Source organism: Geospiza fortis, unplaced genomic scaffold (genome assembly GCF_000277835.1).
Source record: "Geospiza fortis unplaced genomic scaffold, GeoFor_1.0 scaffold27, whole genome shotgun sequence".
Lineage (NCBI taxonomy): Eukaryota > Metazoa > Chordata > Aves > Passeriformes > Thraupidae > Geospiza > Geospiza fortis.
The window spans coordinates 4702000-4715638 of NW_005054329.1; the positions used below are offsets into that span (position 1 = coordinate 4702000).

The window sequence follows — 13639 nt, forward strand, 5'->3', positions numbered from 1 at the left end:
GACAAGGCTATTTATTCAGTTGGGTTACTCAGTAGAAGGTTTTCCCTCAAGTTCTATCAAGTCAGGAAAACCAAGGCCTCTCTGTACCACGGAAGTGGTTTACCAAATGACTGGCTGCACTGTGCCAGCCAAATCAAGAAAGGTCACTTTTAATACCTTCCTTAAAAAAACCCCAACCAACAAAACAAAACATTAGAGGGTGGTCCAAAATAATATGACCCATTAAAGTGGAAAATAAAGAAAAAATTCCCAGAGGAATTTTTTTGAAGCGGGCCAATGCATTCAATATAGTTTGTACTAAAATGAAGATGTACAAACCTCTGATCTCCCTAGTCCCTTCAATTTTCTCCCAGGAAAAAGTCTGGGTGAGGCTTTGCAATGCAGGACACACCACTGAGCTGAGCAGCAGCTGCTCCACATGTTCCTCTAATACCTCTTTCTCCTGAAGCGTGTTCTGCCAGGCATAGGATATGATCCCACCAAAGCCATTCATCCTTACTGCAGCACTGGGAGATATTAAATTCCCTGGACAGGCTGACTAATGATCCAGCAGGCTGGGAGGGCCCCAGGTGCTCAGGGCAGTGAAGGTAAGAGCTCTCCTCCAGCACAGCCATGATCTGCTGCAAAGCTGTAATAAACAGAGTGTGACACGAGCAGCTCAGAGCAGGACCTGCTCCAGCAGCCTCCATTCTGCAGAGGGATAAACAGGGATATTGGCTGTTTCTCTTCCCAGCTCCTCAGCTCTGACAGCCAGGGACAGGGTGCTGGAAGAGCACAGTGTCCCCAGCCCAGCAGCACATCTGCCGCTGAGATGTCGCAATTCACTGCCCAGCTCGTTAACGCAAATTAAAACCAATGAGCTTTAACAGGCCAGGCTGCAAACTGCAGCACATGATGCATGGACATGGCAAACTGCCCCTTCTGCAGGGATGCTGGCACTTGGCACAGCAGCAGGAGCCCTGTGGCTACCTCTGTGCTTGATCCTGCAACGCCCAAAAGCCACAGGTCTCGGTCACTGCTGCTGCTCAGTTTTGTATTTCCAACCACCATGAGCTGCAGATCTGCTTTAGTGAGTTGTTCCAACCTGTGCTTTGCTTTTCCTCAAAAACACCAATGCAAGCAACTTTGTAGAAAACGAACAGTTAACCTGGCTAACACAGACCTGAATGGATTACTGGAGCTCTGCAGAACTGTTTTTCTGGGATAAAAACAGCTCTGCTGGGATGAAAGCCTTCATATGCCAAACTCTATTACAGCTCAAATGGAGAACATGTGCTATCTCCTCACGGACACATGCTTATTTACACCAACCCAAGGAGCCTTCAGTTCAAAACGTTCACATGTGAGCACTGCTCATCTGCCAGCATCTATGGGAACAGAAGGAATATCCACTACAGAGACAGGAGGAGGAATAAGATTCCAGATTGCCATGTAGTCCTTCAAGTATGCTGCATGTCAGCACTTCACAGAGCTGATGTTGACCACAGAGTGTCTACATCGGAGGGAGAAGGAAGAATCAAAATGCCGTAAGTTGGGAATATGTTGCCTTAAATAACATGGTCAGAATTGTCTCAATTACAATCTATTTGTTAAAGCAGACAAAAGTAAAATCTGGTTATCTTATTGGAGGTTTTAGAGTGTTGAGCCTGATAAATAGGAAACACGGGGTACCGGTTCCCTGTATTTTCATACTAAAGATTTTGCAGTCAGCTTTGCTCTAAGAAGAGTAAAGGTCTCATAGGACAAAGGAAAATTTGGCACAGTGGGCTGCTACTATACTTGATTACTTTTGTTTTTTTCTTTTGAAGAAATTTAATGGCACAGAATCTGTCATCTATTAGACGCTGGCAAGAAGAGCCTCAGCAGCCATGCTCCAGACCCACACTTCAACTTCTGTACAGGATCTAAAGAGACACTGCTTAAAATAGATTTGTTAAAAAACAACATTTTCCAAATTCCAATGCTAGTGGAAATGTTTCCATGAAATCAAAACAAAAACCTGTGGAAAACTACACTTTTATGCTAACATTTCTCTGCAGCATCCACAAAGCACAGCATTGCACCACTGCTACAGCACACAACAATCTAGGGAAAAAATGAAGGAACTGGGGACAAAGCCCATATAAAAGTGAAAGTGCCTACCCGTCTCCAATGATCACGCTGAAATACTGTAGAGAAATCAAAACAGTAGTTAAAAATACTGCAGAACACCTCAGAAAGCATTCTGTCCCTAATATTTACAAGATTATTAGCAACAGGCGCTGACTTTTCTGATTTGACAGTCAGGGATTATGTTTTGAACATAAGGGACAAGAATTCTCAGGATCTCTTATTAATGGTCTATTAGATTCTGCTCTGATCTAACTCTACTATTTTCTCCCGTAAAGAAAGGGATAAAATGTTTCTGTATTACATTGTTTTCTACAGGAACAGAACTGTTTTGTCCCAGCCACGTCAGAATCTCACGGTTTACTGTAACTACACACGTCAAGCCCTGCGACCCGAGCTCAGAACTGCTCAGTTCCATTGCTACTGCTCCACCAAGTATCCCAGCAGGGTTTGCAGAGCCTGGAGCTTACCTTGCCATCAGAGGCAGTGTTGATCCTGTAGTGGTAGACCCTGCCCTCGTAGCGCAGGGAGATGGATCTCTGCCCGGGGCTGCTCTCGCTCTCGCGCACCAGGAAGCTGCCGTTGATGCCGCTGCTCAGCAGGTACTCGGCGGCGTTCCGTGACACCGGCCCGTGGTACCACGAGTGCTTCTCCAAGCTGTTCACTGGGGTGATGTAATTGCTGGGGACCCAGCCCTGCCCGTTCTTGGTCTGAGCCTCGCACCACTCCCCATTGTGATTGTAGCCCAGCACACGGAGCTTTTCACCTTGAGGAAGAGAAAATGGATTTATGTAGCAGGCTCCGAGCTCACTAGGGCCCCATAGAGGGCCCAGGTGCAAAGAGAGGAATTGCCAAGTCATGATGAAATAGCTAAAGAAGCTCCTGTCTTCCACCTCTCAGACCCTAGCTTATCTCTGTAACCCTATAGGTCACTTTCCCTTAACCCCTACTACTGGACAAGTTTGGGTCCCGTTATACCCTATAAAAAGGGGCTGTTTTAGCCCATTCTGGTTTAGAAGAGCCATTGCTGGAACCCTTCAAAGATCCCTCAATAAAACCATTGCTGTGGAACCGCCAGGACGTTTTCTTCTCCTCTCTTGCATCTGCTTCCTCACTAGCCTGGGCACCTTAGCAAGCAAAGAGCTGGAACCCTAAGAGAGCTGAATCACTAAAGAGCTGATATCCACTGGGTTTGCTAAGAGCGGCCAGGGTACTCGGACACTCTGTCCCCATGAAGGACTGAGCCATCCGGCCCGTGCTGCCTGCTTGGGGGCAAATTAGCCCAGCAGAGAGTCGGGATTAGATTTAGACATGGGAGCCCAGGAGTTGAGGACAAAGATAAGTTCTTTCTGCCTAGCAGATCATTAAATAATCTCCTATAAGAATAGGTATCTGACTCAGCAGGGAGCATGTGTTTCTCTTCAAGCTTGAGTGGATCTCTCCAAGCCAAATAAAGTCACATGCTTCAGATTTTTAGGCTCTCCTGCAGTTCTGCACCAGCTCCAATACTGCTCGAGTTTAAAAAATGAATCCAGCAAATTTTATTTGAACTGAGTTGGCTTGTTGGAGCTAGGAAAGAACTGAAGTGGATAAACAATTAAAAAATAATTTCAATTAGGAAGATAAGTAGATGTGACTTGGAGTACATACAGTGTTTTCTTTCTCAATCCTTCTGGTCCTTATATCTGTACAGTCATTTTTCATACAGGGACTGTGTTTGGAGAACTACGAAAATCAGAGGCTAGCCTCCAAAATCAGCTTAGTTTAATTTCTCAGCTCAAATTCTTGATCCTAATGGAGAATTTAGTTTTGACAGTTTCTTGCCCAATGCAATAAAAAAAAGACAGTCATAACCTTTAAAAAGGTCATGACTTTGTGAAGTATTTGAATTTGTTTAAGATTATTTCCCACAGTAAAAAAAATTCCACAGGGTTTGGTGTAAAACTTAATTATTTCACAGCGACCTTCCTTCCTACACCTTCTCCCACACTCCCAGTGGAATTCTGGCCAGTGACCTTACCTTTAGTTATGCTGAGAGTGTTGTCCCCACTTGCCACAAAATCATACAGTGCAACAAAGAGATGGGGGTCATTTTCACTGGGGCAGGAGAGGAGGTTTTCCTTGGAGTTCCAGCGAGCTGCTTCGCTCAGACCCTGCGGCTCAAAGTCTGACACTACCGGTCTCTGAAGGGCTTCTGCAGGAGAAAGAGGGAGAGAAAGGAAAAAGCAGGTTCATTTTGGCTGATAAAAGCCATCTGGCCAACCCACACACTCTGACTTTCTAAGTTGCATTGTTTCATGACACGTGTGCTCCTCGTGCGTCAGAGGACAGATATGGACGGTGCCTTAATGCAGATCTCTTGCCACACGGGCAGGACACTCTTGTTCCAGAGCTGTCCCCAACCCTCCCAGAGCCCCCAGCTCCTGCCTCTCAGGAAATGCAGGAAAGGGAAAGCCCTTCTCCATCCCTCCAGTGAATGCAGCTCACGTAGGCTGTTTGCTGCCTGTAAATCCTTTGGCTCACACCTAGCTGCTGGAATGGTTAGATTTGAAAACAAACCCAAGACCTTTAAAAGGTAAATCCCTTAATTATCCTATAAATGAAATGGCTAGAACGTGCAGCAAATGGAGCCAAGCAAGGTGAGATTTATAAGACATGGTATTTAAGAAGGAGTTAGGTCTTTCAGGTCTTCACAGTTTTTTTAATCATTTCTCTTCTTATTTGAGAACAAGGCAGTATTTTTTGTTGCTCTCTATCCTGCCCATCCCTCTCAAACTACAGCAGTCTTGAGCATACTTCTACATTTTTAGGAACCCTGGGACAACTCCAAAGACAGAGATTCCTGAAAACTGAGCTTTACAGGTGAATAAAAACCAACCTCCAAAGTTCTTTATACACTGCAGCACATTAGGCATGTAATATTCAGTAAGTATCAGGCAAGTCCCAATACACCAGGGAATTATACTGCAGTTGCTCCTGCAAGTCCTTCACTTTGGGGCATGACTGTAGAGTTTGGAGCAGAAATGTTCCAGATAATTGTGCCCCCTCACTCTTTAACATGCTACCCCCACATGTGCTGGCATGCCTGACTGTACTGGCACAGAGCCAGGACAATAAGTTGTGAAACTCTCGTATTTTGAAGGGTCATTCTCCATCTGGATGAGTTTGTTGAGCGAGGTCAGAGAGTTGCACACAAACCATTGCGTCAGTGCAGCTCTGGGGACAGGAAACACGGCACTGTCACTGCAGCCCCTTGCCCCATGAACTGCCCTTCATTACAGCATCAGCCCCTGTCTGCTGAGCCCCTCTATGTACACACAGGGCTCTGGACACAGAAACTCCATGCCAAGTGTTTCCTAGACTGTCAGGCCACCTGGGAGCACAGAACTGTTTTTATACCTGCAATACTCAGTAGCACTGTGCTGCTATACAGATGCAATCCCGTCAAAACATGATTTTAACACCACTGTTTGTTTGGCCTGGAAATTGACTATAAGCTGTGTCAGTAAACCAGTGAAGAACTGATGCAACTGACATCAGAAAAGGCCAGTAAACCAGTGAACTGATGCAACTGACATCAGAAAAGGCATGGAAGTTTAGTGTGGACTGGGACATGTGCAAAATATGTTCCCAGTGGAGAAATGATAAAAAAAAAATCCCACCAACCCCCCAAAATTCAACCTACAAATCATAACAATACACATTATTTTCTAATATAATTTTTGATAGTGAAAGTGCAAATAGTAGTGGTGGCCACTATTTACCCGAAGACAATCTGGCATCCTTGATGTGTTGGTCAGGTGACCACTGGTAAAGGCTCTGTGGGTGGTTATTTATGTACATGAGTACTACTGTATTTGTTGGAAAAAGTATAGCATGTATGTGAGCAGAATAGGAAATACAGACACTGCTGGGCCTGTTTTCCTAGCCAAACTGTAACTGCAGGGAGATATATTTCCATAGTGAATCAGAGCAGTTAAATAATTCCACTTTCTAAATGATTCCACAGTCAGAAAAAGTGATAGTGTGTTGGGGGGTTATTTTAAAGCACCTTGATATCCTGGCTTCCTCTTCCTGTGTCCTGCAGGAGAATATATTTTAATAGCCTGGGTTTCCCTCAAGAGTGTCAATGAGACAAGAAACAGAAAATCCACTTCCAGAAATTAAGCTATAATCATTTTACCATGAAAACGCTTTGAAGCCCATTAAGCTCCCTCATCAAACACAGGGCACTAGAGTGATGGGAGATACTCCAAGGAGTTAGACCATCAGTGAACACCTGGAACAGACAGACAGCAGAGCTGCAAGGGGCAGGCACACAATCTAAGCAAGTAGCAATGCTGTGATGCTCTCCCCCAAATATGGGACAAACCAGCACTCCCTGCTCTGTGGGATGGACCATAATCTCCGTTAGGAAGGAAAATGCCTCCCACACGGGGCACTAATTCGACAGGAAGGCAGGAAATCCAAGGCAGGCTCCCCTCCAACTCCAGCACATCGCAGCCCAGTGAGGATGGCTCAGGCACAAACAGGGATGGGGATGTGGGAGCTAAGCCAAGCGCTCCACAAGAATCCTTCCCTCGTGCCCAGGCCGTGGTGAGGCTGGGACTGACTCACTGCACAGGGATGCCAAGGTATGTGCTTCGATTCAGCTGTGAGACAACACCATGCCAGCGCCAGCAACACCCACGAGTGTGCTACAGAGTCGGGGAAGGCTGGCTGTGCTCGAGGACATTCCTACAGACACTGACTCAGTGATAACACCTGCAACACCAAGGACCTGCAGGAGCAAGGGCTGTTAAACACACACACGACAATTTGCTAAGCTGGAAAACCACGCTGGTCTCCCAGTGAAATCAGAGGATGCTCACACCCTCTGTCTCTCCCAGTCTGACCCTCCTGTGCAGCCACAGGCACCCCAACAGAGTTGCTGGCTGTGTGTGAACGTGCTGAGCAGGAGAGCACGATGGGGACATGCCAGACAACTCCTGGGCTGAGTGGGGCTGGTTTTTCCAGAAGGTAGGAACCCCAAGTTAAGAAATGGGGTGGAGAAGGTGGCGAATGAAGCTTGAAGAGTGTCCAGAAAGGGAGGACGAGGCCCTGAGTCAACACAGAGAAAAGCATAAAGGAAAGAGCAGAATTGTGGTGACCCGAGTGTAGCAGAAGCTTGATAGACCGTGACAAAACACACTTTTAAAGGTCTGGGCCCCAAGAGGAGACTGTCAACAGACTGAGGACACAAAACCATGAAGTGAGAGAAGCAGACAGGACATGTCCATCTGGGAGCCACGTACAGCCGGCTGTCAGCAGCGTTTATCCCTCTGAGCAATTCTCCAGCAAATCTGCCCAGACATTCCAGTCCTTCAGAGCAGGAATTAGACATTGCTGTTCCTACATATTGAGAATCCTTTTCAACACACAGCTCCTTCACCTCCTACTGCTGGTTTTAACTACAATTTTACAGCACTGCTGAGATCTTCAGTGGGCCAGGTTCCTCCTAATAAATCAGCCTGGCTGCTCTACCTACAGGAGGCCATCCTGGCACGGTGATGGGGCAGGAAGCGAGCGTAATTCAATCTGTTATCGCTGGGCTGTCCTTCCTTCCACACATCCACTTTGTCTTGTGCTGCATCCCAGCAAGGCTGCAATTTATTACTCTGCTCTGGATAACACCTGGGTTCCTGATAGGAGTGCTAAAGCAGCACTATAATTCAGTTCTCCACTAACATCAACTAAATGATGATTCTTAATTAAAGTGGTGCAGACTTTGAAATAAGACAACAGCAGCTTGTATTTTGAGGCATTAGCCATAAGAATGTCATCATTTCCTCCCTAATTTTTTCCCCAGAAGGTATTTATGCTTGCACACTAAAAGGTTTCGTAAGTGTAACTATCTCCTACTCATTACTGTTCATACAAAGCCATGAATCATTGTTAGGGGCTGTGTGAGAACTCCTCAGATATGAACAATTCTGGTCTAGATGAACGCAAGCAAATTTCCTTCACAAAGCAAGGGAAGGGCTGGCAAACAGGCAGGAGCACAGAATTACACTTGGCTCCTCCAGAGCTGACTGCAAGGCAGTCCCCAGGGAAGGAAGAGACCTCCTGTCTCCCTACAAAACAAACATCCTGTGGGCTTACAAACTGTGCTGGCATTTTTTCCACAAGGTTTGTAGAGCAAGGGAGTGCAGAACACATCTAGTAATCTCTTTGGAAACACAGCACATGCCACCTAAGCCTTCTCTTTTCCCTGCATCCCCTCTACTCCCCTTTTCCCCTGGAAGAAATGATGATAAATAGCAACGCAGATTTAATACTTCCAAATGTTTCCCACTCTGAGCACATATGATGGAGCAGCTGCCTCTCTGTCTCAGTATTGTTCCTTAGTGGCCCTCACAGATTCCCTATGCCTGATGGAATATGGATTTAAATATAAAATTATAGAACCTGTAAAGCAGATCTTTCCAAAAAGAAGGAAGGATTCATGTTTTATTTCATACTTATCACTCCAGTGACATCAGGCTCAGCCTCTGCTGTTACCCACTGCACAGTCTAGGCCACAAACCCTTCTGCAACAATGGCAATTGCTGTTTTTTCTGCTCTTGGCTGATATTTGGAAAGTCCACCTTAGAGCCAGCGTGAGGCTAAACACCACTTTTTAAACACTGCGTATTTATACACAGAGATGAAGCAGTACAGAAACTGATCCAGCCCCACTCCCCTGAGCTGGGCCACTCCTCCAGGAGATGATTCCATAATTCTGGGGCTTTTAATGTAATTTTTGGTTTTGTTGGTTTGTTTGTGGGTTGTTCTGTTGGGTTTTTCGTCAAGTTCAGTCTTACACAGACTTGTAGGCTCTACCTGAACTCATTCACTGAGTTTATTCCATTTATAACCCCTTAGTGACATGGCAAACATCATCTTTCTCCAGCCAACTAATCACAGCTGTAAATGGATGGAGTGGAACAGTGGGTATGGCAGAAATTTGAACTTTACTCCCAAATCTGCCACTGAGTTCTGCCTGACCTTAGACAATAATGTCTGGGAGAGGAAGAATAAAGAGTAACTAGATGAAAGTGAACTTCAGTATTTCTGACAACTTCACTTTTACAGCTTTCGGTTTTGTTTCCTTCCTGAAGGAGCAGAAGTAGGAAAGTCTGCCTGATTCTGAGCCCTGGGGCAGGGAAAGCACCAAGCAACAATCATCAAGATTTACTGTTATACTCCCTTGTTTTACTGAGCAGCCCTACAGACTGCTCAGGGATGATCAGTTTCAGTTCTGAAACCAGTTACAACTTTTCCTGTGAAATGATAATCCTTCCTCTTACCACATCCCCCGGGAAACTGTAGCAAGCACCATCAACCAGATTTTTGAACAAATAAGAACCACTGGAACAAGCACACAACAAAGAAGCCACTGCAAAGCCAGAAATGTGGATAACAGCAAGAGCTCTACTGAGTGGTGGTAGATGAGAGGCCACAAGGTGAGGAGCAGAAAATAGCCAAGGAAGAGAGGAAATACAGAAGGGAGGCAGCAATTTCACATTAATGCAATTGCTCTCCCAAGCAGGGGCAGATGATTTTGCTCTCCCAGTGACATTGGGGCAGAGGAGTCACCGTGCTGCCAATTTAGGCCTGGCTTAATGTGTGCCCAAATGCATTACAAAAATCCCTCTCCGGGAACAGGGCAATGGGTACAGGCTGCTCTCCTCCCCAGGCTTGTCTCCTCTAGCTGTATCAAGACATGCTAAAAGAAATAAATTAGGGAAGAAAAAAAAAAGAGTCAGTCTGACAGCTGGCAGGACAGGAGTCTCTTCAGTTAAAAAACAAAAGGACTATACTAGTGTCCCCAAAATGTTTTTTTAAAACTTCACAGAGAATGCTAACAGGTTTTAAACAAGGCTTTTGCCTCTCAGTGGTAGAGCCAAGCCCAAAAAGGCAGCAAGACTATTCCAGCCCCTATTTGGGACATGGACACATTCTGTTTTCCTGATCAGATTGGCAGCAGTACTTGCTGTGCCTCTTCCCTTCTACTCTTTACCCTTTCTTGGTGTGAAGTGGGTGAGGAATTATTCACTTTGGCAAAGGCAGACAGGAGAAAGCCGATGAGGGAAATTCAAATCTGTCACATTTTAAAATAATATTTACTAGTGGGAATAGAAATGAGGGCAAAGAAATGCCCAGCTCAAACATCAATATGAAAACTCAGTCAATGTTAGAACCAGTTTGAACTTATTTTTGACCAAGTTAAGAGAAGGTTTCAGCTTTTCCAGGGAGCAGGACAGTCTGCCCTTGCACACCAGCACACAGCCACGGGCCACAGCACCTGCTAGCCCTCCACACCACACACAGAGCATCTCCAAACAACCCTCGTTCCTGCAAACTAACAGAGCATAAAAGCCTTTCAGAAGGGACCACCATGAAAAGAAAACCACATTTCTGACTACTTGGTCAAAGGACACGTACACCTACACACGTGCCTCACACCAAATCAGCCTTACAGCGAATCCACACTCAGCAAAATATTCTCCATAAGTGTGTTTGAAAATACAACAAATAGACTTGATTTTGTTACATCCCATGCTATTCATCAACCAAGAACTGAATTATTTCTGTTACCATATGAATACAAAAATGAGGAATTAAGTAAAATTTTATCTATCCTCCTGGCTGCAACTGGTTTTCCAAGCACCTAATGGACCTTGGAGCCTTTAAGCAGTTAAGTTTAAGGTTTCCCAATCTATTACAGTAAAGAAACTTTCAGCTTTCCACACAACTAAAAGAGCAACAGCAGAGTTAAATCCTCCAATGATACCACCACCATCCCATTAATTCTTTCTTTTAGAGGCTGAGGGTTGTGCATGGAAATGGACTGCCCATCACAGGCTGTTCACAGGGATCCAGGAGCAATGATCCAGAGTTTCTGACCCTTGACACAACCCTGCCCCCTTCTCACGATCTGCCAAGCTTAAAATAACAAATCCATATGTAAAAACTTGTTACATTCTTAAGGGCAACACAAGCAAATGGATTTCACTTGTGCTCTTGGAATTCAGGAGTTTGGGACAAGCCACCACCATTCTTTTGGAGGAGTCCTCAAAAATTATTTCAACCTCACAGTAATGTTTATCAGAAAGCTGCCCAGGAAGACATTCAGCTTTAGAAAGGAGTACCAGAAAATCCTGATTTTTCAAACTTCTTTTTCCTCAGCTGAGTATCTCACCCTGCTCTCCAGGAGTTCCCCAATCAATTATGGGGGTTCTGGGCAGTCTGTGTCCTGACTGCCACATTAAGGTTGCAGTTGCCACATTTGTACACCTTTAACATCAACTCTGAGACTGGCTTTGGGTTTGCCCCATGCTGAGGTGAGAAGTGAGCTACCTTGAGATTGAGTAAAAGTCGTTCCAATATGCATTTCCCATTACATCATTAAAAAACCCAAATATACAACACAGTCTTAGGGAAGCAGAAGGTAGAAATACTACAATATTAATTGTGTCCAACGTTCTTAACTCATACTGCCTATACAGCCAAGTCAAACTATGCTCTAATCCTATTATGAAACTGCATTGCAAATTGGGGAGGGGGGGAGTGGCTGTAAGGAACACAAAAGAGAAAACTTGCAGAAAGAGTCAGGGCACCACCCCTGTAACATCATCCTTCAGCATTCATTTCTGCAGAGGGAAATGAGGCCCCAGATGCTCTGCCTGCTCTCCCAGGGTTGTGTTGAAAGATCCAGCAGCACAGACAGGAGGCCCAGCACAGCTTGGGGCTCCTTCTCCACACACACCCTGAGCAATACCAGAGGCAGGGGACACAGACAGAGGCTTTGTATGCTTAAAAGATCGCAGAAGAAGTCAGTCACATAAAAACATCAAAATTATTCATGCATCTGCCCACCATTTGGTTTCTGAAACTTTAAATAAGCAGAAAAAGTCCTCTGGACAATGTTCTTTGATTTTAGAGAATAGAAAAAATTCCTCAGAGTCACTGAATGTATCCAATAAATACAGACTCTCGATCCCAAACTTCTTCAAGTGAGTTTGCCTCGAGCAGCCATTTGTAGATTTTGAGATTCCTAACCTATGAATTTCCGAGGGCCGTTTCTGCAGTGAATATTTGAGAGTTGAGCAACAGCGACTTGCGATAGGCCCCTGGAAATCAGCTGCTGCCTTCCGTGCCTCTGATTTGATGAGTTAGCACGGTCCTCCTGGCAGGAGGATTATTTTTACTGAAACAACATCCAGCAACACAAAAGGAGTTGAAGGAGCCTGGACCTGTGGGATGGACACAGCCCTGGGAGTGCAGTGAACGGGCTGAAAGGAGGGACACAAGGCTGTTCCAGGCAGGGTGTGAAGCCACGGCAGGGTGAAAATCCTGCTTGAGGTCACACCAAGCAAGACCTCAGCCCAAATCCCCCTTGCCCAGCGCGGTGCCTCTGTTGCCCAAGCTTTCCATCCAAACCAGTTGACTCCATATGTTTAACATCTCGCTGTCTGCAAGTAACCACGGCTGTGACTCAAAAATCACTTTTTAAAAGCAAACACGCAAGAAAATTCAGTTAAACGAATGCCTGTGGAAAGCACACTAAGAAGGGGGATAACCAAAACTGACTAATGTGTTACGTATTAACACATGCTGAAAATATTTTACCCATGGATTCATCTAAATTTTCTTCTTGAGTATGGCGTTGGGTTTTTTCACGTCCAAAATAAGGAAGATTCCCCCCCCCACCCCCACCCCAGGGAAAAAAAAATAATAAAGCTGAGGCCTGAAGATAGGGATTTGTTTATGGGCTCGGCAATAAGATCACTTGACATTTTACAACCATAAATGGTAGAGCCGCGCTCCCTCTGTAACTGCATTAATGAAAGGCACCTGGGTCCGCACGCCGCCGGCACCGCTGGGTTCTTCACCGTGGCTCGGGAAAACCCAGCCCGAGCGTGGCCAGCTCCGAACATCCCCCAAACCTGGCCCCAGCTTAAAATCGAGGGATAAAACTCTGTCCGGGATGGTGGGGTCGGGATGTGCCCCCCGGGGGTACTCACCTTCCAGGTAGCAGCTGGAGGAGGAGGAAAGCCCCTTCTTCGATTTGCAACCCACCAATTTCAAGCAAATCTCCAACATTTTCATTTGTTAGAGTTTGGCTTCGGCTGTTCTGTTTTCCCTTCCGTCCCCCGTCCTTCAGCGTCTTTTCTATGTGGAATTATCCGTTAGAAGTCTTAAAAGTCTAAAAAGATCCCGGTAAAAGTCTAAAAAAAGTCTAAAACAACATATCCAGGAGAAGCCTGAAACAAAATATCCAGGAAAACTCGACGAAATCCAGCGCTCCGAAAAGCATTACAAGGGCGAGCCCGAGAGGCGGAAAATGCAGGGGCCCCGCACCTCCTCTCCCGGGGAGTTAACTCCAGCCATCTTCCCTCCTTCCCAACTCTTTTGGCGGGAGAGAGAGAGGAAAGGAGGCGGGGAATGAGGTGGGGGAAGAATAAAAGAAAAAAAAAAAAAAAAAGAATAAAAGCTGTAAGAAGAA

At 45.6% G+C, this 13639-nt stretch overlaps 1 protein-coding gene across 2 annotated transcripts in view; it reads right to left on the bottom strand.

Annotated features, from left to right (window-relative positions):
- The window catches only part of ABL1 (ABL proto-oncogene 1, non-receptor tyrosine kinase), a 77679-nt gene that overhangs the window by 18955 nt on the left and 45085 nt on the right, over positions 1 to 13639 (bottom strand). Inside the window, exons 1-3 of one of the 2 annotated variants that reach the window (XM_005421285.2) lie at positions 13158 to 13616; positions 4130 to 4303; positions 2580 to 2875 (exon numbers count right to left, since the gene is read on the bottom strand). In XM_005421285.2, the coding sequence (XP_005421342.1) occupies positions 2580 to 2875; positions 4130 to 4303; positions 13158 to 13242 (555 nt within the window). In that variant the 5' untranslated portion in view covers positions 13243 to 13616. Of the gene's footprint in view, positions 1 to 2579; positions 2876 to 4129; positions 4304 to 13157; positions 13617 to 13639 lie in introns of those variants that run through there. The other variant, XM_005421284.2, reaches the window with a different exon arrangement.